At 54.1% G+C, this 17,690-nt stretch overlaps 3 protein-coding genes across 6 annotated transcripts; 1 reads left to right on the top strand and 2 right to left on the bottom strand.

The window, feature by feature from the left end:
- Positions 1 to 191: 191 nt before the first annotated feature.
- On the bottom strand, positions 192 to 4,556 carry CNPY4 (canopy FGF signaling regulator 4). Its single transcript, XM_025923378.2, has 6 exons — positions 4,306 to 4,556; positions 2,271 to 2,397; positions 2,076 to 2,172; positions 1,719 to 1,841; positions 1,088 to 1,205; positions 192 to 1,002 (listed from the first exon to the last, which is right to left on the bottom strand). Exons 1-6 carry the CDS (start codon positions 4,415 to 4,417, stop codon positions 839 to 841), a joined length of 741 nt encoding a protein of 246 aa, XP_025779163.1. The 5' UTR covers positions 4,418 to 4,556; the 3' UTR covers positions 192 to 838.
- Positions 4,557 to 4,579: 23 nt separating this feature from the next.
- On the top strand, positions 4,580 to 13,741 carry TAF6 (TATA-box binding protein associated factor 6). Of its 2 annotated transcripts, none has more exons than XM_025923195.2 (15): positions 4,580 to 4,858; positions 8,907 to 9,122; positions 9,225 to 9,311; positions 9,463 to 9,616; positions 9,811 to 9,867; positions 9,977 to 10,096; positions 10,325 to 10,470; positions 10,584 to 10,661; positions 10,772 to 10,873; positions 10,979 to 11,161; positions 11,427 to 11,501; positions 11,628 to 11,753; positions 12,260 to 12,433; positions 12,696 to 12,893; positions 13,164 to 13,741. In XM_025923195.2, the coding sequence occupies exons 2-15, from the start codon at positions 8,967 to 8,969 to the stop codon at positions 13,542 to 13,544; spliced, it is 2,037 nt and encodes a 678-aa protein (XP_025778980.1). In that variant the 5' UTR covers positions 4,580 to 4,858; positions 8,907 to 8,966; the 3' UTR covers positions 13,545 to 13,741. The 2 variants fall into 2 exon arrangements, with proteins under 2 accessions (XP_025778980.1, XP_086548130.1); XM_086692004.1 differs by having other exon boundaries at positions 4,823 to 4,837.
- AP4M1 (adaptor related protein complex 4 subunit mu 1) lies at positions 11,835 to 17,626 on the bottom strand. 3 transcript variants are annotated; one of them, XM_025923296.2, is made up of 15 exons: positions 17,425 to 17,621; positions 17,234 to 17,322; positions 16,775 to 16,881; positions 16,599 to 16,695; positions 16,356 to 16,466; positions 16,196 to 16,276; positions 15,941 to 16,003; positions 15,765 to 15,831; positions 15,607 to 15,660; positions 15,354 to 15,460; positions 15,157 to 15,251; positions 14,841 to 14,885; positions 14,559 to 14,609; positions 14,313 to 14,424; positions 11,835 to 14,170 (listed from the first exon to the last, which is right to left on the bottom strand). In XM_025923296.2, the coding sequence occupies exons 1-15, from the start codon at positions 17,480 to 17,482 to the stop codon at positions 13,946 to 13,948; spliced, it is 1,362 nt and encodes a 453-aa protein (XP_025779081.1). In that variant the 5' UTR covers positions 17,483 to 17,621; the 3' UTR covers positions 11,835 to 13,945. The 3 variants fall into 3 exon arrangements, with proteins under 3 accessions (XP_025779081.1, XP_086548131.1, XP_086548133.1); XM_086692005.1 differs by having other exon boundaries at positions 17,234 to 17,626; XM_086692007.1 differs by lacking the exon at positions 14,559 to 14,609.
- Positions 17,627 to 17,690: the final 64 nt, after the last annotated feature.

Here is a 17,690-nt window from a genome sequence, read left to right as displayed (position 1 = left end):
GAGAGGGGCCGCACAGATCCTAGCCTAAGTAGTTATCAGCCGGGGACCCCTGCTAGTCTCCCTGAACTGCAAATTACAAAACACTACTAGCTTCTAACAGACGGCGACCAACGGCTTATTCTGTGGGCGCTGCCATATCTGCTAGCTATGTTGTTTGCAGGTCAGTTGTTTGAAACTACAGGCTCAGCTGGTATTTTTAAAAAATTTACTAGCGATATAGAAAATTTGGCACCTGTGAAATCCCATGGTGGGCCCTCGGTGAAATTAATATGAAGTAGACCAAATATCTACCCCACTTATCAACATCACCCCATCCTGATACAGTGTCCCCGTCGTGTTAAATTTGTTGGCTTGTAGCCTCCTAGATGCAGGCAGCGTGTGTATAGGTCGTAGAGAATGTCCGCGCTGGCTTCTTCCTCGGAAGGGTCTAAAAACAGACCCCCGAGGGGCGAAGTGACTTTCCTAAGGCCCACAGCTCCAATGCCTTCATTGACCTCTGGGTGGGGTGGGGAGTAGGAGAGATATTTAAAGGGGAAAGCCTTCAATACTGTCCCTCCACACACCTGACAGTTAAGGGGCTAGATGGCAGGCAGAGGGCTGATCTGTTGGCGCAGGCCTTCCACCTACTGCTCCCACCTTTGTCCCCGTAGCCATGCCATGCTGCACCACCAGGATCCTGCCTGAGACCAGATAGGAGAGAACAGTTACAAGCCTTGGGGTGGGATCCCTCGCACATACACACAAACCCTTATGTGGGGCAGGGAAGGGATTGCTCAGACTTCAGAGGATTCTTCTCCAGGACCCCTGCCCCTCCTGAGGACTCAAACAAAAGCAGGGGTCAAAGATCCTCTGGGTCACGCTTGGGGTGCCCTGGTGTGTTAGTCATCCCTTCCTCTTCCTCCTGATCTTGCTCCTCCTCCTCATCTTGCTCCTCCTCCTCTTCTGTCTTCTCTTGCCCATCTGTGATCTTTTCCTTTCCAGTCCAAGTTTCCTGTAGACACGCTAGGTTAGGTGATAGAAAACAATGTAGGTATTAGTCCTGGGAGGTTGTGGTCTGGCAGGAAGGGGGCCAGTCCCACACACTTACCAGTTTCAGCAGCAGGGAGCACATGACCTTCACAGAGAAAATGCTGTAGGGGCTGCTCCTGATGGTGGAAGTACCAGTCTCCCACAACATCTTCAAACTCCTCCAGCATTGTCTCACACTGATCAAATGGAAGGGTCAGAAGGAACTATGCTGGGCTTTGGAAACCCTCCTCTCTACTCTTCACTCCCTTTCTGCCCACCCTACCTTGAAGAGGCAGGTAGCCAGGAGGCTAAACTCTGCTTACTAGCTGTGTGGTCCTCATTCATTCATCAAACATTTACTAGTACCTGTTCTACCAAGTAGACTATTAAACTCTATGTCTCAGGCTTCTTGCCTATAAAATGGGAAATGGTAATAGTACCTACCGTGTGAGGGTGCTTTGAGAGGAAAATGAGGCAGCAGCTGGAAGGTATGGGAGCCTGAATCTGACACATAGTAGGTGCTCAGTAAGTGGTAGTAGATATTATTAGCCTCTACTATTACTCCTTGATATGCTCCTGGGCCCACTTCAATCAATGATAGAGTCCTCACTCTGCCCCCTTCTCTCTGCTCAGAGGTAGACCTCCCTAGGATCTAGCTCTCCCCTCAGGCTCCCTTCTCATTGCCCTGGCAGTGCATTACCCCATCCTACCTGCTTCTTGAGGAATGTGACTTCCACGCTGGGCTCGTCCCACAGCTCCAGAGGGATCCCCAGATCCACCTTCACCCCCTTCTGCACCAGACCTTTCAGTGTTGCCATGGTCTGACTCTGACCCTGAAAGATAGGAATCTAGAATCAGCCGAGCCCCCTGCCCCACCTCTTTTTTCCCCTTTCTGCCATATCAGCACTGTCAATTACTGGAGACCCAGGGGTGAGCTCCATGAGGGTGAGATGAGGGAGTCTAACAATGGGGTGGTGACACTCTCCAGAGCTGGAGGGAGATGGGTCCCAGGGGATATCCATTGTTGTTTCTGAAAAGTGGAATGCTGCCCTAGGGAAGGGTCTGACCTTGGCATATCTCAGTGAGCCCTTGCGCTCAGCGTGAACACTGTAATCCAGGATCCGCTCACACAAATTCTCCAAGGCCTCTTCCAGCCTTGTCTCTCTGTGGGAAGAGGGGAAACAAAGACTCCTTGGATGCTGTAGGCACTCCCAGGGCTCCCTCAGGGGTTGGAAGGTAAGGGAGCACCAAAAAGAACTCACGAAACACTGTAAGGGACATGTCTCTTCCTCTTGCCCGTGTCCAGCACCTGCCCCAGCTCCAGCACCTCTCGAGATCGGCCAGTGCGACTCAGCTCTTCCTGTAGCTCCAGGCTTAGCAGCTTACACACTAGATGTCCAAAAGGATGTGAAAGACAAACAAACATACCAGCAACTCATTCTGTAGATGAGCAAAAGCAGCAGAACGTGACGGTTACAAGTGCAGACCGTGGAGCCAGACTGGCATGGTTACAATACTGACTCAGCCACTTAATAGCTATGTGACAATTCCACTGTGCCCTGGCTTCTTCATCTCTAAAATGGAGATAATAATATAATAGGACCTCCTGTGGAGGGGGATGTGAGGATTAAATAGATCAATCTACATAAAGCCCCTAGGATAGTGCCTGGCATATAGTGAGCACTGTATGTGTTTGCTTTTATTCTGCAGTTATTTATTGAGCTCCTATATGTACAACAGCAACATAGCAATAAGACCCATGACCCCATCCACAAGACATTGCTGATGCAGTTGGGGACAAATAAAATGATGACAGTGTGCTGTGATGGGCCCTGCACTAGAGGTTAACAGATTTAATTAATCTCATTAGGAAATGCAAAATTCATGAAATTGTCATGTGTTGACTTCCTACCGGCTTGTGATTTCCTTAAGGATGAGCGTTGTGTATGTTCCACCACTGTCTTCCAGCAAATAGCACCTGGCCTGGCATGAGGTGGGTCCCAAAAAAAGGGAGTGGCCTATACAGAAGTGCCACGCAAACTAAACACAGGGCAGGTAACAAAAGTGCCTGAAATGTTCCAGACACTACGCTAGGACCTCAGAGACAGGTACTCTCCTTTCCTCCACGGGCTTAACAATATAGTGGGAGGTGACAAAAGGAAGAAGGCCTCCAAAGGAATTGACATCTGAACTGGGCCTTGAAGAACCAAATGCAGAAGGGAGAGGGTTATTCCAGGCAAAAGGAAAAACAGTGTGCTAAGGCACAGAGGTGCAAGAGGATAAGGCAGGCTCGGTGACAGGTGAGAAGCTCAGCGAGGCTGAAGCATGGGCACTTTGAGGAAGGGAGTTGAGGTACCGAAATGTAAGAGAGGTGGGGACCATACAACAGAGACTGTGTCAAAAATGGCTGTATTCCGACCACAGCAGGAGGCCTGCAGAGATGTTACAGCAAGGACTGACATGACCAGGTCTGTGTGTAGAAAAATGACAGGCGTGGGGAGAAAAGCAGGGACACAAATGAAGGAGAGGTTAGGTCCAGGTCATGCAGAATACTGATAATGAAATTCACTGTGGAGTGAGGTGAAGGGAAAAAGAATCCAGGGAAGAAATTAAAGTCAGGAAAGCAACAAACTAGGGAACCACGGCCCTCAATGGCCCAGCTCTTAAGTGTCTCTTCTCAGCTGCACACGTCCCCCACCGCTGTGGTGCAGCCATATAAGATGCTGTTCACAGCAAAATCCATAAGTATACATCCTCTGCAAACCCTTACACCTACAGGGAACCTCCTCCACTTATGTGGCCTCCTCTCTCCTTTATGAGCTTCAAGGGCTTATTTCCTTACCTCCAAACCTGCCCCAGGAGAGCGTGGAGCCTGTAATTTGAGAGCGTCTCTGAAAGGGTGGAGCAGAGGATGGCCAAAAGGTATGAGCCTCATACCCAGCTCCTGCAGGTTCCCCAGACTTAGGTTTAGTGACATGGGGGAAACACACACTTCAGATGCTCAGTAAAGTGGGCGATCCTGGGCACGATCTCTGAACTACAATTCCCACAAATCACTGGGGCTACGCTACTAAGAAAAAGCGGGCTCCCTCTGGATGTCCTATGGGAATTGTAGTGCCATAGTTGTGGGGTAGCGCTCTACGTTCCCTCCTTTGACCCCCTTCAAATTCAGCCAGAGTCTCCCTGAGGTCTTCAAAGAGATCTAGTGACCCACCCATCATGGTCCATTTGGTTCGGCCCAGACTAAAGAGATGGGCAGAGGGATGCGAATAGGGGCTAGCTACTCCCTTCAGATACCTTCGCATTTGCCGGGCAAGCGTTCTGTGTCATCGTCCTCCTTCGACGTCCCAACCCAAGCGCCGTACGCAGCCAAAATGAAAAGCAACATTCCCAACCGCACAGGTCCCATGACAAAGTGCTCTCCAAACCAACAACCCCTTGCCTTCAAACCAACTTCGTGAAGGCAGCGGGCCCTTTAAATTTCGAGGCGGTGTCGGCGGGAACTTCTAGCCAGCCTGGCTTGCGAGGCGCACGCGCAGTCCCGGCCGGAAAGGAGGTGGAGCCTCATGGCGCTCCTGGCTGTCCCGCCTCGGTTTTGTGGCGCCTCTTGGGGTCCTGGCCGCCGGGTAGTGAAGGAATAAACTGAAGTTAATTGCAGCAGGAGTATGTGCTCCTTACACGTAGACAGAGAAACCCGTTTTTTATACCACTTCAGGCCGTGAGCCTAGGAGACTCATTCCGGCTCAGGGAAGGGGCAGTGACTTGCTCTCCGTCTCTACCAGGACCTGCTCCCGGGAGGGGGCGGGGCGAACATGGCGCCGAGCGCCGGGTGAGCGGCGCTTTGGCGGCGGTGAGAGACTTTTAATGCGTGGGGCGTTCGGCTGGCGGGGAAGGGTCTGAGTGCTACCCGGAACTAGGCCCTTTGAAGGGCCCATGTGGGAACCGGGAGGAGGGCGGTGGGTTGTGTGTCCGTGCGCGAGGGGACTCCGTACGTGTATGTTTGCATTGGGGGATGTTGGGGGGATGAGGTGGGCTCTCAAGCGCCTTCTTTCGCGCTGTACCCGTTGCCTGGGGACCTTCGACTCGCTTCCTTGCCGGGGAGGCCACTACCGAAGTCTAGCTCATGTTAACCATGTTCTGTGAAGCTTTCCTGCCGACTCCACTGACCTGAGGGGCTCCTGAGGCCGTAGCGTGTTTCGTGAGCTGTTTACTGGCAGAGGGTACGGAGGGTATTGAAGGATTAGTAAGAGTTCGCCATTGACCTGGGACACGACAGCGTCTTGTTTACCCAGTGCCGGGCACACAGTATGTGTTGAATAAATGTTTTCCATGAACGTACGACTTAAAACAGTGGAGGCGGAGACCAAATTCTCTTTGGCCCCCGTGCTCACCCCTCCAGAACGCCCCCATCAGTGCCTCACCGTCAGTCCTAAACACTTTGACCTTAGTCTTCCTAACGCTAACTCCAAGCGAGCCACTCTCCTTTTGGCCACAAAGCAGGTTCCAAACTTGGACCTATATCTTGTTCATCAAGAGAATAGTGGTGCCATGTATTCACTGAGCCCCTACATCTCTAAGCCCTACACGTCATTAATTTATTCAGCAAGTATTTACTGAGTACAGTGTCTCGGGCACCAGTCCGGGGTCTTGGAATACATCAGTGAACACAAAGGGAAGGTAGTGGTGGTGATAAACAATTAGAAATGATACAGTGTATATTAGCAGATGTTAAATTTTTCCGTGGGGGAAAAAAGAGCAGAGTGGCGTTGGAGTGTGGTATTAAATAAGGTGATGGGACTAGGCAGCCAAGCTAACATCTGGGGAAGAACATTCAAGGCAGAAGGAAAAGAGCAAAGGCCAAAAAGCAAGAGCTTTGCCTGTGAGGTTTGAACAGCAGGAGGAGAATGAAGCTGGATCAAGATGGAAGAAGGAAGGAAAACAGATCAGAGATGTGATTGGAGTGAGGGCAAATTATGAAGGGCCTTATAGACTATAATTAGGATTTTGGATTTTACTATAGGGTAAATGTGGAGCCATTCCAGGGTTTTGAACAAAAAAATGACCCAGTCTGATTTATGTTTTGACAGAATCAGTCTGGCTGCTGTGTTAGGAAGAGATGTGGGGAGCAAGGGTGGAAGCAGGAAGACCTTGTCAGGAGACTATTGGAATTAGCCAGGCGAGATATGGTGGTGACTTGGGCATGCTGTTGGGAGTGGCGGAGTCAGGTTGGATCACCCAACTGATTTGATGTGAGGGCTCACATAAAGAGTGAGTGCCTGGGGGCGCCTGGGTGGCGCAGTCGGTTAAGCGTCCGACTTCAGCCAGGTCACGATCTCGCGGTCCGTGAGTTCGAGCCCCGCGTCGGGCTCTGGGCGGATGGCTCGGAGCCTGGAGCCTGTTTCCGATTCTGTGTCTCCCTCTCTCTCTGCCCCTCCCCCGTTCATGCTCTGTCTCTCTCTGTCCCAAAAATAAATTAAAAAAAAAAAAAAGAGTGAGTGCCTGGATAGATGGCATTGCCATGAAGATGAAGAAAACAGGCTGGAGCTGGTGGGGAGCGAGAGATCAGGAGTTCAGCTGTAGAAGAGATTTAAGTCGACAGTTTGATATACAACACGACAGTTTGATAGGAGGACCGCCCTGGGCTGGGGATAGAAATTTGGCCATCATCCGCCTGTAAGCAATACTGAAAATTGAGGGTAGTTGACATTACCAAAGAAATTAAGTGTAGCTACGGAAGAAGACCAAAGACTGAGCCCAGGACACTCCAGCATTAGGCAGTTTTATTTATGTATTTTTTTAAGATGAGAAGAGGAAGAACTTGTCAAGGAAACCGAGGGGGGTGGGGTGGCCAGTGAGATAGGAGGAAGCCAGGAGAAGGTAGGGTGCAGTGCCGTGAAGAGTGTCTTCAGGAGGGAGTAGTCTAGCTATACTAGATGCTGCCAGCAGGTCAAGTCTGATGATGACAGAGAGTGGACCTTGGATTCCACAGTGTGGAGTCATCGGCGACCTTGATGAGCTGTTTCAGGGACCTGGTGGGGTCAAAAGCTTGATTGGAGTAGGTGCAAGAAAGGAAAGGAAGTAGAAATAGGATAATTCTTTCAGGGAGTTTGGTTGCAAGGAGGAGCCGAAACATGGGGCTCTTCTAGAGAAAGTGGAATGAAAAGTAACATTTTTTTTTAAATTTTTAAAATGTTTTTGTTTTTGAGAGAGAATGAGAACGTGAGCAGGAGAGGGGCGGAAAGAGAGGGAGACACAGAATCCAAAGCAGGCTCCAGGCTCTGAGCTGTCAGCACAGAGCCTGATGGGGGGCTCGAACTTGAGAACTGTGAGGTCATGACCTGAGCCAAAGTTGGATGCTTAACCACCACCCAGGCACCCCAAATTAACATTTAAAATTTTTAATTGTGGTGAAATACACATAACATAAAGCTCACCATCTGAAACCATTTCAAGTGTACACTTTAGCGGGATTAAATACATTCATGATGTTCTACAACCGTCACGCCATCCATCTCCAGAACTCTTCATGTTGTAAAACCGAAGCTCTGTCATTATACACTAACTCCCCATTCTTCCCTCCCCTAGCCACAGCAACCCCATTCTGCTGAGTCTATGAATTTGACTCCACTAAGAACCTCATAAGAGTGGAATCATAACACTGTTTGCCCTTTTCTGGCTCCCTTATTTCACTCTGCATGGTGTCCTCAAGGTTCACCCATGTCGTAGCATGTGTCAGAATCACCTTCCTTTTTCAGGCTCGATACTAGTCTGTTGTGTGGATAGACCACTGTCTTGTTTTCTTGAGAAGGGAGAAATAAGTGCGTTTGGGAGGCTGATGGGAACCATCGACCAAGTAGGTTGAAAACGTGGTGGTGATGCAGGGAGATGGAAGCAGTGTTGGAGTTGGCAAGGGGCACGAATGGCTTCGCTACGGTAACAGGCAGGAAGGCAGAAGATGTGGGCACCAGTGCTGTTAGGTTGGTGGATGCAGTGGGGGTCTATGGGGGTCTCTTCTAATGGCGTAAAGTGCGGAGGAGAGGTGGTATCGTGTAGGACAGAGGGGGACTGAGTGCACTGAGGTGTGGTATGACTGTCAGGCAGTTTGCGATCATTGGGGCGCTGGGTGGCTCAGTTGGTTAAGCATCTGACTCTTTTTTTGTTTTTGTTTTTTTTGAAAGAGGGAGAGAGAGAGAATCCCAAGCAGGCTCCACACTGTCAGAACAGAGCCCTACACAAGGCTTGAACCCACAAGCCATGAGGTCATGACCTGAGCGAAAATCAAGAGTCAGACACTACCGACCAAGACACCCAGGCACCCCAAGTGTCTGACTCTTGATCTCAGCTCAGGTCGTCGTCGTCGTCTTCTTCTTCTTCTTCTTCTTCTTCTTCTTCTTTTTTTTTTTTTTTTTGATGTTTATTCATTTTGAGAGAGAGAGAAAGAGGTGGGACAGGCAGAGGGAGAGAGAGAATTTTAAGCATGCTCCACACCCAGCATGGAGCCTGACACGGGGCTTAATCTCATAAACTAAGAGATCATGACCTGAGTGGAAATCAAGAGTCATATGCTCAACTGACTAGCCACCCAGGCACACCTCATCTCAGGTCTTGATCTCAGGGCCGTGAGTTCAAGCCCTGCATTGGGAAGAAACCCAAAGCTGGGAGGATGTAAGTAACTTGCCCAAATAACCCAGCTAAGTAATCTAGGGCCAGGATTTAAATTGAAGACACGTCTGTTCTCGTATATCTCACTTGCATGGCACCTGGCACAGAATCAGAGCTCAGTACATTTTGTTGAACCGGGTCAGATCACTACCTGCTTCTCTTACACCCAATACTAATTACACGGAGATGGACACGTTTATTTTTTATCTTTTCTGCCCACCCCATACCCCTGCCAGGTCTCCCATCTTTCCACCCCGGGGTATCACTCTTTGGGGGAGGGAGAGAGAGGCTCCAGAATGGCTGAGGAGAAGAAGCTGAAGCTCAGCAATACCGTGCTGCCCTCGGAGTCGATGAAAGTGGTGGCCGAGTCCATGGGCATCGCTCAGATCCAGGAGGAGACCTGCCAGCTGCTGACAGACGAGGTCAGCTACCGCATCAAGGAGATTGCACAGGTACCGCAACCGCTCCACCCAGCCCTTCGTTGTGTTAAGAATGCTGCCCAGGCCCCCTTCTTCCTCAGGCTCTTGAGTTGATGTTTGTTCTCCCACCCCCAGGATGCCTTGAAGTTCATGCACATGGGGAAGCGGCAGAAGCTAACCACCAGTGACATCGATTACGCGCTGAAGCTAAAGAATGTCGAGGTGATTGGGACACGTGGGACTGAGGTTGGCAGGGTTGGTGGGGGGCAAGATGGTGAGACCCATCCTCCCTGACACTGCATTTGCCTTCAGTCATGCCTCTTTGGGCTCCCTTCTCATCTCAATGTCTCTTTCTCTCTCTCTCCTGATCCAGCCACTCTATGGCTTCCACGCCCAGGAGTTCATTCCTTTTCGTTTCGCCTCTGGTGGGGGCCGGGAGCTTTACTTCTACGAGGAGAAGGAGGTTGATCTGAGCGACATCATCAATACCCCTCTGCCCCGGGTGCCCCTGGATGTCTGCCTCAAAGGTTGGGGCAGGGATGGCAGGGTGGCGGGGAGGAGGAAAAGGGGTTGAGGAGGCTCACAAGTGAAGAAGCCCTCAGCGTGAGATCGCTAGGGAGTTGCAGGAAGTGGGGACAGGACGGAAAGCACATTCCTGGTATGGAGCGACTCCCTAGTGTCCGTGTCCAGCCGTTCAACTTGACACCTTCTTTCCTCACAGCTCATTGGCTGAGCATTGAAGGCTGCCAGCCAGCTATACCTGAGAACCCACCCCCAGGTAACCTCATCTGTGCCCAAGGCCCACCCCTCTCTATCTCATGTCCCCTCTCCTTCCTTTATATCCCCTGCCACTCTCGTCACTCCTGCTGTGACGGCTTTCCCACCAGCTCCCAAAGAGCAGCAGAAGGCTGAGGCCACAGAACCCCTGAAGTCAGCAAAGCCAGGCCAGGAGGAAGATGGACCCTTGAAAGGCAAAGGTCAAGGGGCTGCTCCAGCCGACGGCAAAGGTCAGTATTGCTAGGCTGGGCTCCTCGGTGCTCCTGCCAGATGGCGATTTGTGAGGTGGCTGAGGGCAGGGCAAGGGGTGACACCTATGGCTGGAGAGCCCTGGAAAGGATCAGGAAACCTGAGAGGAGCCAGGTCCTGTGTCTCACCGGGCAGGGAGCAAAGGTTTGTCCGGCTCTAGGCCTCTTCTGGAGCCTTCGTGTTCAAACCTGTCTTGGCAATTCACACAGGGAAAGAGAAGAAGGCACCACCCCTGCTGGAGGGGGCCCCTTTGCGACTGAAGCCCCGAAGTATCCACGAGCTGTCCGTGGAGCAGCAGCTGTACTACAAGGAGATCACTGAAGCGTGTGTGGGCTCCTGTGAGGCCAAGAGAGCGGTGAGGCCCTGCCGACCTGCTTCTCCCCGCCTGGGGCATTCCTTCTCTCTGGAGTTTCAGGAATCCCTCCCCATCTCTGCCCCCCCGCGTCACTTGCTCCCTCCCCACTGCAGGAGGCGCTGCAGAGCATTGCAACGGACCCAGGGCTCTATCAGATGCTGCCGCGATTCAGCACCTTCATCTCAGAGGGGGTGAGAAGAGGCAGAAGGCCAGGACCCAGGATGAGGTTCCGGGCGGTGAGGAGGCAGCGGGGGGAGCTCATCGGAGGGTCTCACTGCCCTGTCACTTCCCCTTCCCGCAGGTCCGTGTGAATGTGGTGCAGAACAACCTGGCCCTGCTCATCTACCTGATGCGCATGGTGAAGGCGCTGATGGACAACCCCACGCTGTATCTAGAAAAATATGTGAGCGGCCCTGCCCACCCACCTTTCAGCCTGGGGTCGGGACACCTGGTTGCCACCAACAGGAAGCCATCCTCAGAATTGGCCAACTTGCCACTTCTCCCTTAGGTCCATGAGTTGATTCCAGCTGTGATGACGTGCATCGTAAGCAGACAGCTGTGCCTGCGGCCAGATGTGGACAATCACTGGGCACTCCGGGACTTTGCTGCCCGCCTCGTGGCCCAGATCTGCAAGCATTTCAGCACGACCACCAACAACATCCAGTCCCGGATCACCAAGACCTTCACCAAGGTGAGCAAAAATGAGGAGTGTAGACGATCTTGTATCTCCACCCCAGGGTGGTGACCAGGACAAAGAGCTTCACCCACACCAGAGGCGGTTCAGCGTGACTAGAGGAAGTGACAGTGGAAAGATGCGGGAGACGGACAGGGACTGGCACCTGGGCCACATCTGTAGTGTCGTAACAATCTACGACATAAGTGTGTTCGCGAGACTTATTCCTTAACAATTAGCCTCTTGGGCCCCTTTCCCCAGTATATCTTCCTTCCCCTTGCAGAGCTGGGTGGACGAAAAGACTCCATGGACTACGCGGTATGGCTCCATCGCAGGCCTGGCAGAGCTCGGACACGATGTGAGGCCCCCGGCGCGGGGAACACTGCAAGAAAGGAGGCATCGTGGGTCCTAGTGGGCAAGGGCCCCACCTGCAAGGCCCGGTGGTGACCCGAGGGCCCTGGCTTGTCCCCTTCCTTTCCAACAGGTGATTAAGACTCTGATTCTGCCACGACTGCAGCAGGAAGGGGAGCGGATCCGCGGTGTCCTGGACGGCCCCGTGCTGAGCAACATTGACCGCATTGGAGCTGACCATGTGCAGAGCCTCCTCCTGGTGACTAGAACCCCTGTTCCTGCCCTCCCCCCAATCCTTCCCCCCGCCACTCCCCCCCCCCCACACACACAGGCACGACAGTCAGTAAACAGCTGTTGTCTTTTATTCACTCATCGCATTTGCCTCATGTGTTCTGAGCCCAATACTGTTGTACAGATGGAGAGACAAAGGCAAGAGGTTAAGTAAGAAATAAGAGACCTTAACTGTCAGCCTGTGACCCTGCCTAGACTGGACCGCCCCCGAGGCTTCCCCATCACTGTGCTGCATTCCAAGCAGGGCATCCCCCTGTGGACCAGCCACCCCTTAGAAATCACAAGTGTTTTCAGCAAGTTTCCCCATCCACACTGGTGCTGCCTGGGGTTCCTCACACACACTGCCAGCCCAGCAGCCTGGCCTGCAACACAACGCACTGGAGTAATGGGCAGTTTCCTTTCTCACCCCTTCCTTGTCACTTCCTGAGCGTCCCAGCTCTCCACCTACCTTGTTTTTCTTTGCTTTCTCTGCAGAAACACTGTGCCCCTGTTCTGGCAAAGCTGCGCCTACCACCTGACAATCAAGACGCCTATCGGGCAGAATTTGGGTCCCTCGGGCCCCTCCTCTGCTCTCATGTTGTCAAGGCCCGGGCCCAGGCTGCTCTGCAGGCTCAGCAGGTCAACAGGACCACTCTGACCATCACTCAGGTCAGGGACTGGGGGGAAGAGGGGTCTGATGAGGAAACATGTGGGAAGGGGGCAAGCAGGGGGGACAGGGCCATGGTTCCCTTTCAGGGTGGGGGACTCACAGACGCGCGCTTGCTTTTGTAAAACACAGGGCCCTCTGAGTGAGACTTGGGGGGTCTGAGTCCCCTTAGTGGATGATTCTTCAACCCAAGGGAGACCCTCTGAGGAGCAGCAATAAGTGCCCCTCCTTTTCACATTTCCTTCCTGCCTCTTCTTTGTGCAGCCCCGGCCCACGCTGACCCTCTCCCAGGCCCCTCAGCCTGGCCCTCGGACCCCTGGCTTGCTGAAGGTCCCTGGCTCCATTGCACTGCCTGTGCAGACCTTGGTGTCTGCGCGAGCTGCCGCCCCGCCTCAGCCTTCCCCTCCTCCAACCAAGTTTATTGTCATGTCCTCATCCTCCAGCGCCTCATCCACTCAACAGGTACTGGGACCCAGGTGGCACTGGGGAAGGTGCGGAGCACGACCAGGGTTACCTCCAAGTACCCTGGGGGCCCCAGAGTAGAGCCCAGTCCCCCCTGGGCCTAAAGACAGGAGCAGGAAGGAGCACTTCACGGAGGCCATAAGGCATAGCTGCTCATCCTGAGCTCGGGTCTCAGGCCTACAGGCACCTGAGCAGGTGAATGAATCATCAGCTCTTCTGCCGGAACAGGTGAATTCTCCCCCAGGCAGTGCCTCTCCTTTCTCCCCCCAGGTCCTGTCCCTCAGCACCTCAGCCCCTGGCTCAGGCTCCACCACTACCTCTCCCGTCACCACCACGGTCCCCAGCGTGCAGCCCATCGTCAAGCTGGTCTCTACTGCCACCACCGCACCCCCTAGCACTGCTCCCTCTGGTCCGGGCAGCGTCCAGAAGTACATCGTGGTCTCTCTTCCTCCTACAGGGGAGGGCAAAGGAGGCCCCACCTCCCATCCTTCTCCAGCTCCTGCCCCATCCTCAGCCCCCTCCCCACTTGGGGGCAGTGCCCTTTGTGGAGGGAAACAGGAAGCTGGGGATAGCCCCCCTCCAGCTCCAGGGACTCCAAAAACTAATGGCTCCCAGCCCCCTGGCTCTGGCTCCCCTCAGCCTGCGCCTTAATGCTGTCACACATCTGCCAACCTTCTTCTCTCCCCGATTCCCTCTCTCTTTCTCTCTCTCTCTCTCACACACACACACACACACACACACACACACACACACACACGCTAGGTGGAAGGAAGTAATGGTTTGCTTCTTCCATGTTACTTTTAGATATTGTACAGCCAGTTCCTCAGAATAAAAGTTTGATTTGTAAATTCTGATCCACCCCGGCCTTTCCTGTGTCAGGTACCACAGGAAGGTCAAATATGTCAACTAGGACTGGTCTCCTGGACTCTCAGGACTCAAGACATTTCATCCAGGTCCATGACCACGGTCTGGAAGGGTGGAAAAGACAGTATCATCCTTCTCTGGTTCCACAGACTACTGCCTTTGCTGCCCGCATCCTCATGTGGGGAGCCTCAGATCCGAATGACGTAGGCATCACTGTGGCTCAGATGTCGCACCCACTTGTGGGGGTTGGCATTGCCGCAGGGTCTGAACGCCAGCCTGAGGAAGCGTACCTGGAGGCCAGAGCACGTGTGCCGGGGAAGTTCAAAAGAGAGGCTGGCGGGGCCCAGCCCCAGCGGAGGGGCCGTGGTGGAGGGTCCTTGGCCAGAAGGCCCAGGGAGACCTGGAACATCCATCTGTGAGGGACAGAGGCCAGGGAAGGGTGCTGAAGGCACAGAGGAGGGAGGGCATGGGGCTCAGGTCCAGTGCATGAGGAGGGGTGGTTGGGGCTAAACATGCAGCTGGAAGAGAGGGTCTCAGGGAGTCAGCAGCTCGTACCTGGAAAAGGCCTGACAGCTGGGAGCCGCCTTGCACCCGAGGCAGGTCCCAGTGGAGGGCTCCGTCCCCGAGCTCTGCCTTCTGTTCAGGGCCGCTCAGCTCCTGAGACAGGCTGGAGTTTGGGGATGACAGGCGCTGCGCTCAGCCTGCCTTCCTGGGACAGGCTGGTCCCACCCTCCCTGCCACCACCCTGTTACCCTGGGGAAGCTGGCAAAACCTCCCGGGCCCTGTGGCTGCAACACTAACCTAATCACCCCTCGCGGCAGGGGAAGGTGCAGCCTGACGTTGAGAGCTTGGCTGCCAAGAAGAGAGGAACAGAGTCAGCCCCGGGAAGGCAGTGACTCGTCCCCCCTCTTCATTAACGCCACTAGCGCAGGTGTTACACCCACCCCCCTTCCCAGCCTTCCTGTCTAACTGAATGGGATTCCGAAGCTGACGGACGCATCCGAAGGGGGAAGCAACAGGTATTTGGGCCCTGTGTCCTGCCCCATGATACTGAACGAGGCCTGGCTAACCCCCCACTCGTACCTCTTCGGGGGCAGGTCGCATCGTAACTTCAGGTAAACCTGGAGCCTGGGTGAAAGGGATGGTTCTGTTACTCACTGGCCTCTCACCATCCCCACCCGGGACCCCCATGCAGGGCTGCTGCATAGGTCGGTCATGCCCCAAGCAGGAGAGAGAAGGGATGATATCCAGCCCAACTCCACTAAGGGCTGAGTCTGCATAGGGGGGAGGGTGCCTTTTTCTTGTACCTATTATCATCCCTCCTCCACAATGCGCTTTGGGAACATATATGCATTAGCTTGGACTTCGGGAAAGTTCTAGAAGAGAAAAATGGTCTTACCTGCCTGAGCCTCGGTCCCACTGCACAGAGGGAAAGAGCCGGAAGGGGAGTGGGGAGGGGAGGTCGTCTGAGAGTTGGTACCGCATCACAGTCAGCTGAGACCAGACAGGAATGGAGGTCAGTTTGGTCTCCTCACACCTGAACTTGCCTCCCTTCCCAACGGAGGATGGAAAGTGCTAGGCCAGCCCAATCCTGACCTCGCCCTGAGGGGGCTGCAAGCGGAGGATTCGATGAGACTCAAACTCCTCAAGGAGCACTGAGCTGTGAAATGAGACCTCATCCACCCGGATTCCTGGGCCGTAACCTGGAGGGAAAGAAAGTGTCCTCTCCTAACCCACGTTGTGGGTGAGAAGAGCAGCAAGGTGGTAGCTGGGGGGAAACCCATCTCTGTTCCATGAAACTTTTGGTGGCAACCTGTACCTAGGAGAGAAGGACCCCTTTTCTTCTCACCTCTCAGTTCTGACTTCCCCACACAAAACTCTTCTGTCAGGCCAATGCGCATCTCTGTCACAGAAAAGAACAGAAAAGGCCACCAGATACCAACATTCACATACCACCAAGGAGCCCGTTCCAAACCCGACCCTGGGCTAAGCCTGCAGACTTCTCACCAGAGCCACTGGGAAGAAAGCTCTTGAGCCGGATCTCTCCCTGCACGTCTACCTTCAGCAGCGAGCCCTAAGAAGAACGGAGAGATCAATGTCCCGAGGTGACACCCCGCCCCCGACCCCATACATTTCCCAAAAGCCGTCTATCCTCTGCTCTAGGGCTGGGGGCCCAAACTCACGTTAGATGCTATCAGTACAGACAGCCTCTCGACCACATCCAAAAACACTTCATTCTTTTGGCTCTGAAGAAGAGAGGGGATTTGGAGGCTGAGTGACCTGTGTTGTAAAGTGCACAGGCAGAAAGGACAGGCCAGTGGAAGCTAGGGCCCTGGGGTGGGGACATGGGGAAGGGAAGGGACTGTCCACGTCTGGGAACACCAGGATCTCGTTCTCTGGTGTTCCAGGAAAAACTCAGAGGGTCTGATGCATCTCACCTGGTCAGAGCGGCTGGACAGGACAGGGCGGCTGGCTGCACTGCTGGGGGCCACTTTGCTCTGCTGCGTCTCAGCCCCAAACTGTAAAGCACCCAAAGCAAGCAATCTTCAGGTTTGACACTACCCACCACCCCTCCTCCTCCTCTTTCCCTCGACTGACCAAGCCAACACTGCTGAGGTCAAAGAGACTGAAGGGCTTGCTGACCACAGCCTCTGTCTGGATGAAGTTTCTCAGCATCTCTGTGGATGTGGTCTGCACGTAGCCATAGTCCTGTGGGCAGAGGAAGGACAGCCTGTGGGAGGTCAGTGGAGGGAAGGGGTGGAAATGAATGGACTTAGCCTCCCACCCACAGTGCATATCTGCAAGGAATGGGGTGCAGTGAGGGAAATGCTTGGCCCTCACCAGCACTTCATCCAGGAGCTCATAGACAAGAGCCACGTTGCGGGAGATGGTCCCCTCGCCCAAGGAGCCACAGTAATCGCCCAGGAGAGTGGCCAACCTGAGAAAACGAGTCGGAGTGTGCATATGCCCCTCCTGTCAGATCCCCGCGCCCAGGTGCCCAGCCCTGCCCTCCTCACCGGGAGAGCAGCTCTAGGAGGCTGAAGGGAGAAATGTTCTCTGAAGTCGTGGCCACCAAATAGAGGCCGCTGTGTCTGATGTGAATAAAATGACGGTCATCGTGGTGCTGAGGCAGAGGTGGGGAAGAAGCATTAGGAAGAGAGCTGTGATTAAGGGCCCGTGAGACTTCCTAGCAGTGTGCCTTGAGAACCCTGGGCATCCCCCCTGGGGTCCAGCTTCCTGACATGTCAGGGGAGGTAACCAATAGTACCCACCCCGGAGTTGCGGGGGGATTGGGACGTGAGAGGAGCCTGTGCCTGGTGCATGGTTAGCTCTTGATAAACTTGAATTCACATTATTTGGCGTAACGTACCCCCGAAGCGGAAGCTCTCAGGGAAATAGCCCTGGGAGGAAGGAGGCGCCCTCCCCACCCGCCCCCTGCCCGCCAGGCGCATCCCCCACTCCCCGCCACTGGTTACCATGACAACCGGGGACTCATCTCCGGGCAGTCCCGTCAGCTTCCGGTAGAAGAGCTCGGCCACATCCCGACCACCACTGTCCCCGCGGACTGACCGGGTGGAAGAACAGCTAAGGAGCCAGCGATACAGTCTGGCCCTGGGGCACCACTCCCACCCAGGGCCCCCCCTCCTGCCCCGTAGGTCAAGGATACAATCCTTGTAGATGAGCGGGTCCCCTTTGGAGGAAAGAATGAAGAACTGGGAGATCATGGCGGCTCTGGAGAGTAGGCAGGGAGACAACGAAAGTTGGGCCTGCCCCGCCCTGCGGCCCCGGAACAAAAGGACGAGCGTACGCTGGCCCTTTAAGAGCAATTCTCCTCCCGCGCCACCTCAGACCGCGGGAAACCGGCGTCCGCCCCGCCTTTCCGTCCCGGTGCAGGAGCCTCTTCCCTGTCACTCAGCCCAGGCTCGCCGGGTG

This window comes from Puma concolor, chromosome E3 (assembly GCF_028749965.1).
Source record: "Puma concolor isolate L17-30 chromosome E3, mPumCon1.1.hap2, whole genome shotgun sequence".
Lineage (NCBI taxonomy): Eukaryota > Metazoa > Chordata > Mammalia > Carnivora > Felidae > Puma > Puma concolor.
This window is presented reverse-complemented; position numbering and strand designations above follow the sequence as displayed.

Bases quoted from the DNA above. Each gene is read 5' to 3' on its own strand.
- AP4M1 (XM_086692005.1), bottom strand. From the start codon at position 17,482: ATGATCTCCCAGTTCTTCATTCTTTCCTCCAAAGGGGACCCGCTCATC. The intron at 16,882-17,233 runs GTAACCAGTGGC...CCTCTGCCTCAG, and splicing joins ATGAGTCCCCGGTTGTCATG to CACCACGATGACCGTCATTT. The intron at 15,461-15,606 runs GTGAGAAGAAAA...CTTTCCCTCCAG, and splicing joins GGGGAAGTCAGAACTGAGAG to GTTACGGCCCAGGAATCCGG.
- TAF6 (XM_025923195.2), top strand. From the start codon at position 8,967: ATGGCTGAGGAGAAGAAGCTGAAGCTCAGCAATACCGTGCTGCCCTCG. The intron at 9,617-9,810 runs GTTGGGGCAGGG...CTTTCCTCACAG, and splicing joins CCTGGATGTCTGCCTCAAAG to CTCATTGGCTGAGCATTGAA. The intron at 11,754-12,259 runs GTGACTAGAACC...CTTTCTCTGCAG, and splicing joins ATGTGCAGAGCCTCCTCCTG to AAACACTGTGCCCCTGTTCT.
- CNPY4 (XM_025923378.2), bottom strand. From the start codon at position 4,417: ATGGGACCTGTGCGGTTGGGAATGTTGCTTTTCATTTTGGCTGCGTAC. The intron at 2,173-2,270 runs GTGAGTTCTTTT...CTCTTCCCACAG, and splicing joins CATGTCCCTTACAGTGTTTC to AGAGACAAGGCTGGAAGAGG. The intron at 1,206-1,718 runs GTAGGATGGGGT...CCATTTGATCAG, and splicing joins TCACATTCCTCAAGAAGCAG to TGTGAGACAATGCTGGAGGA.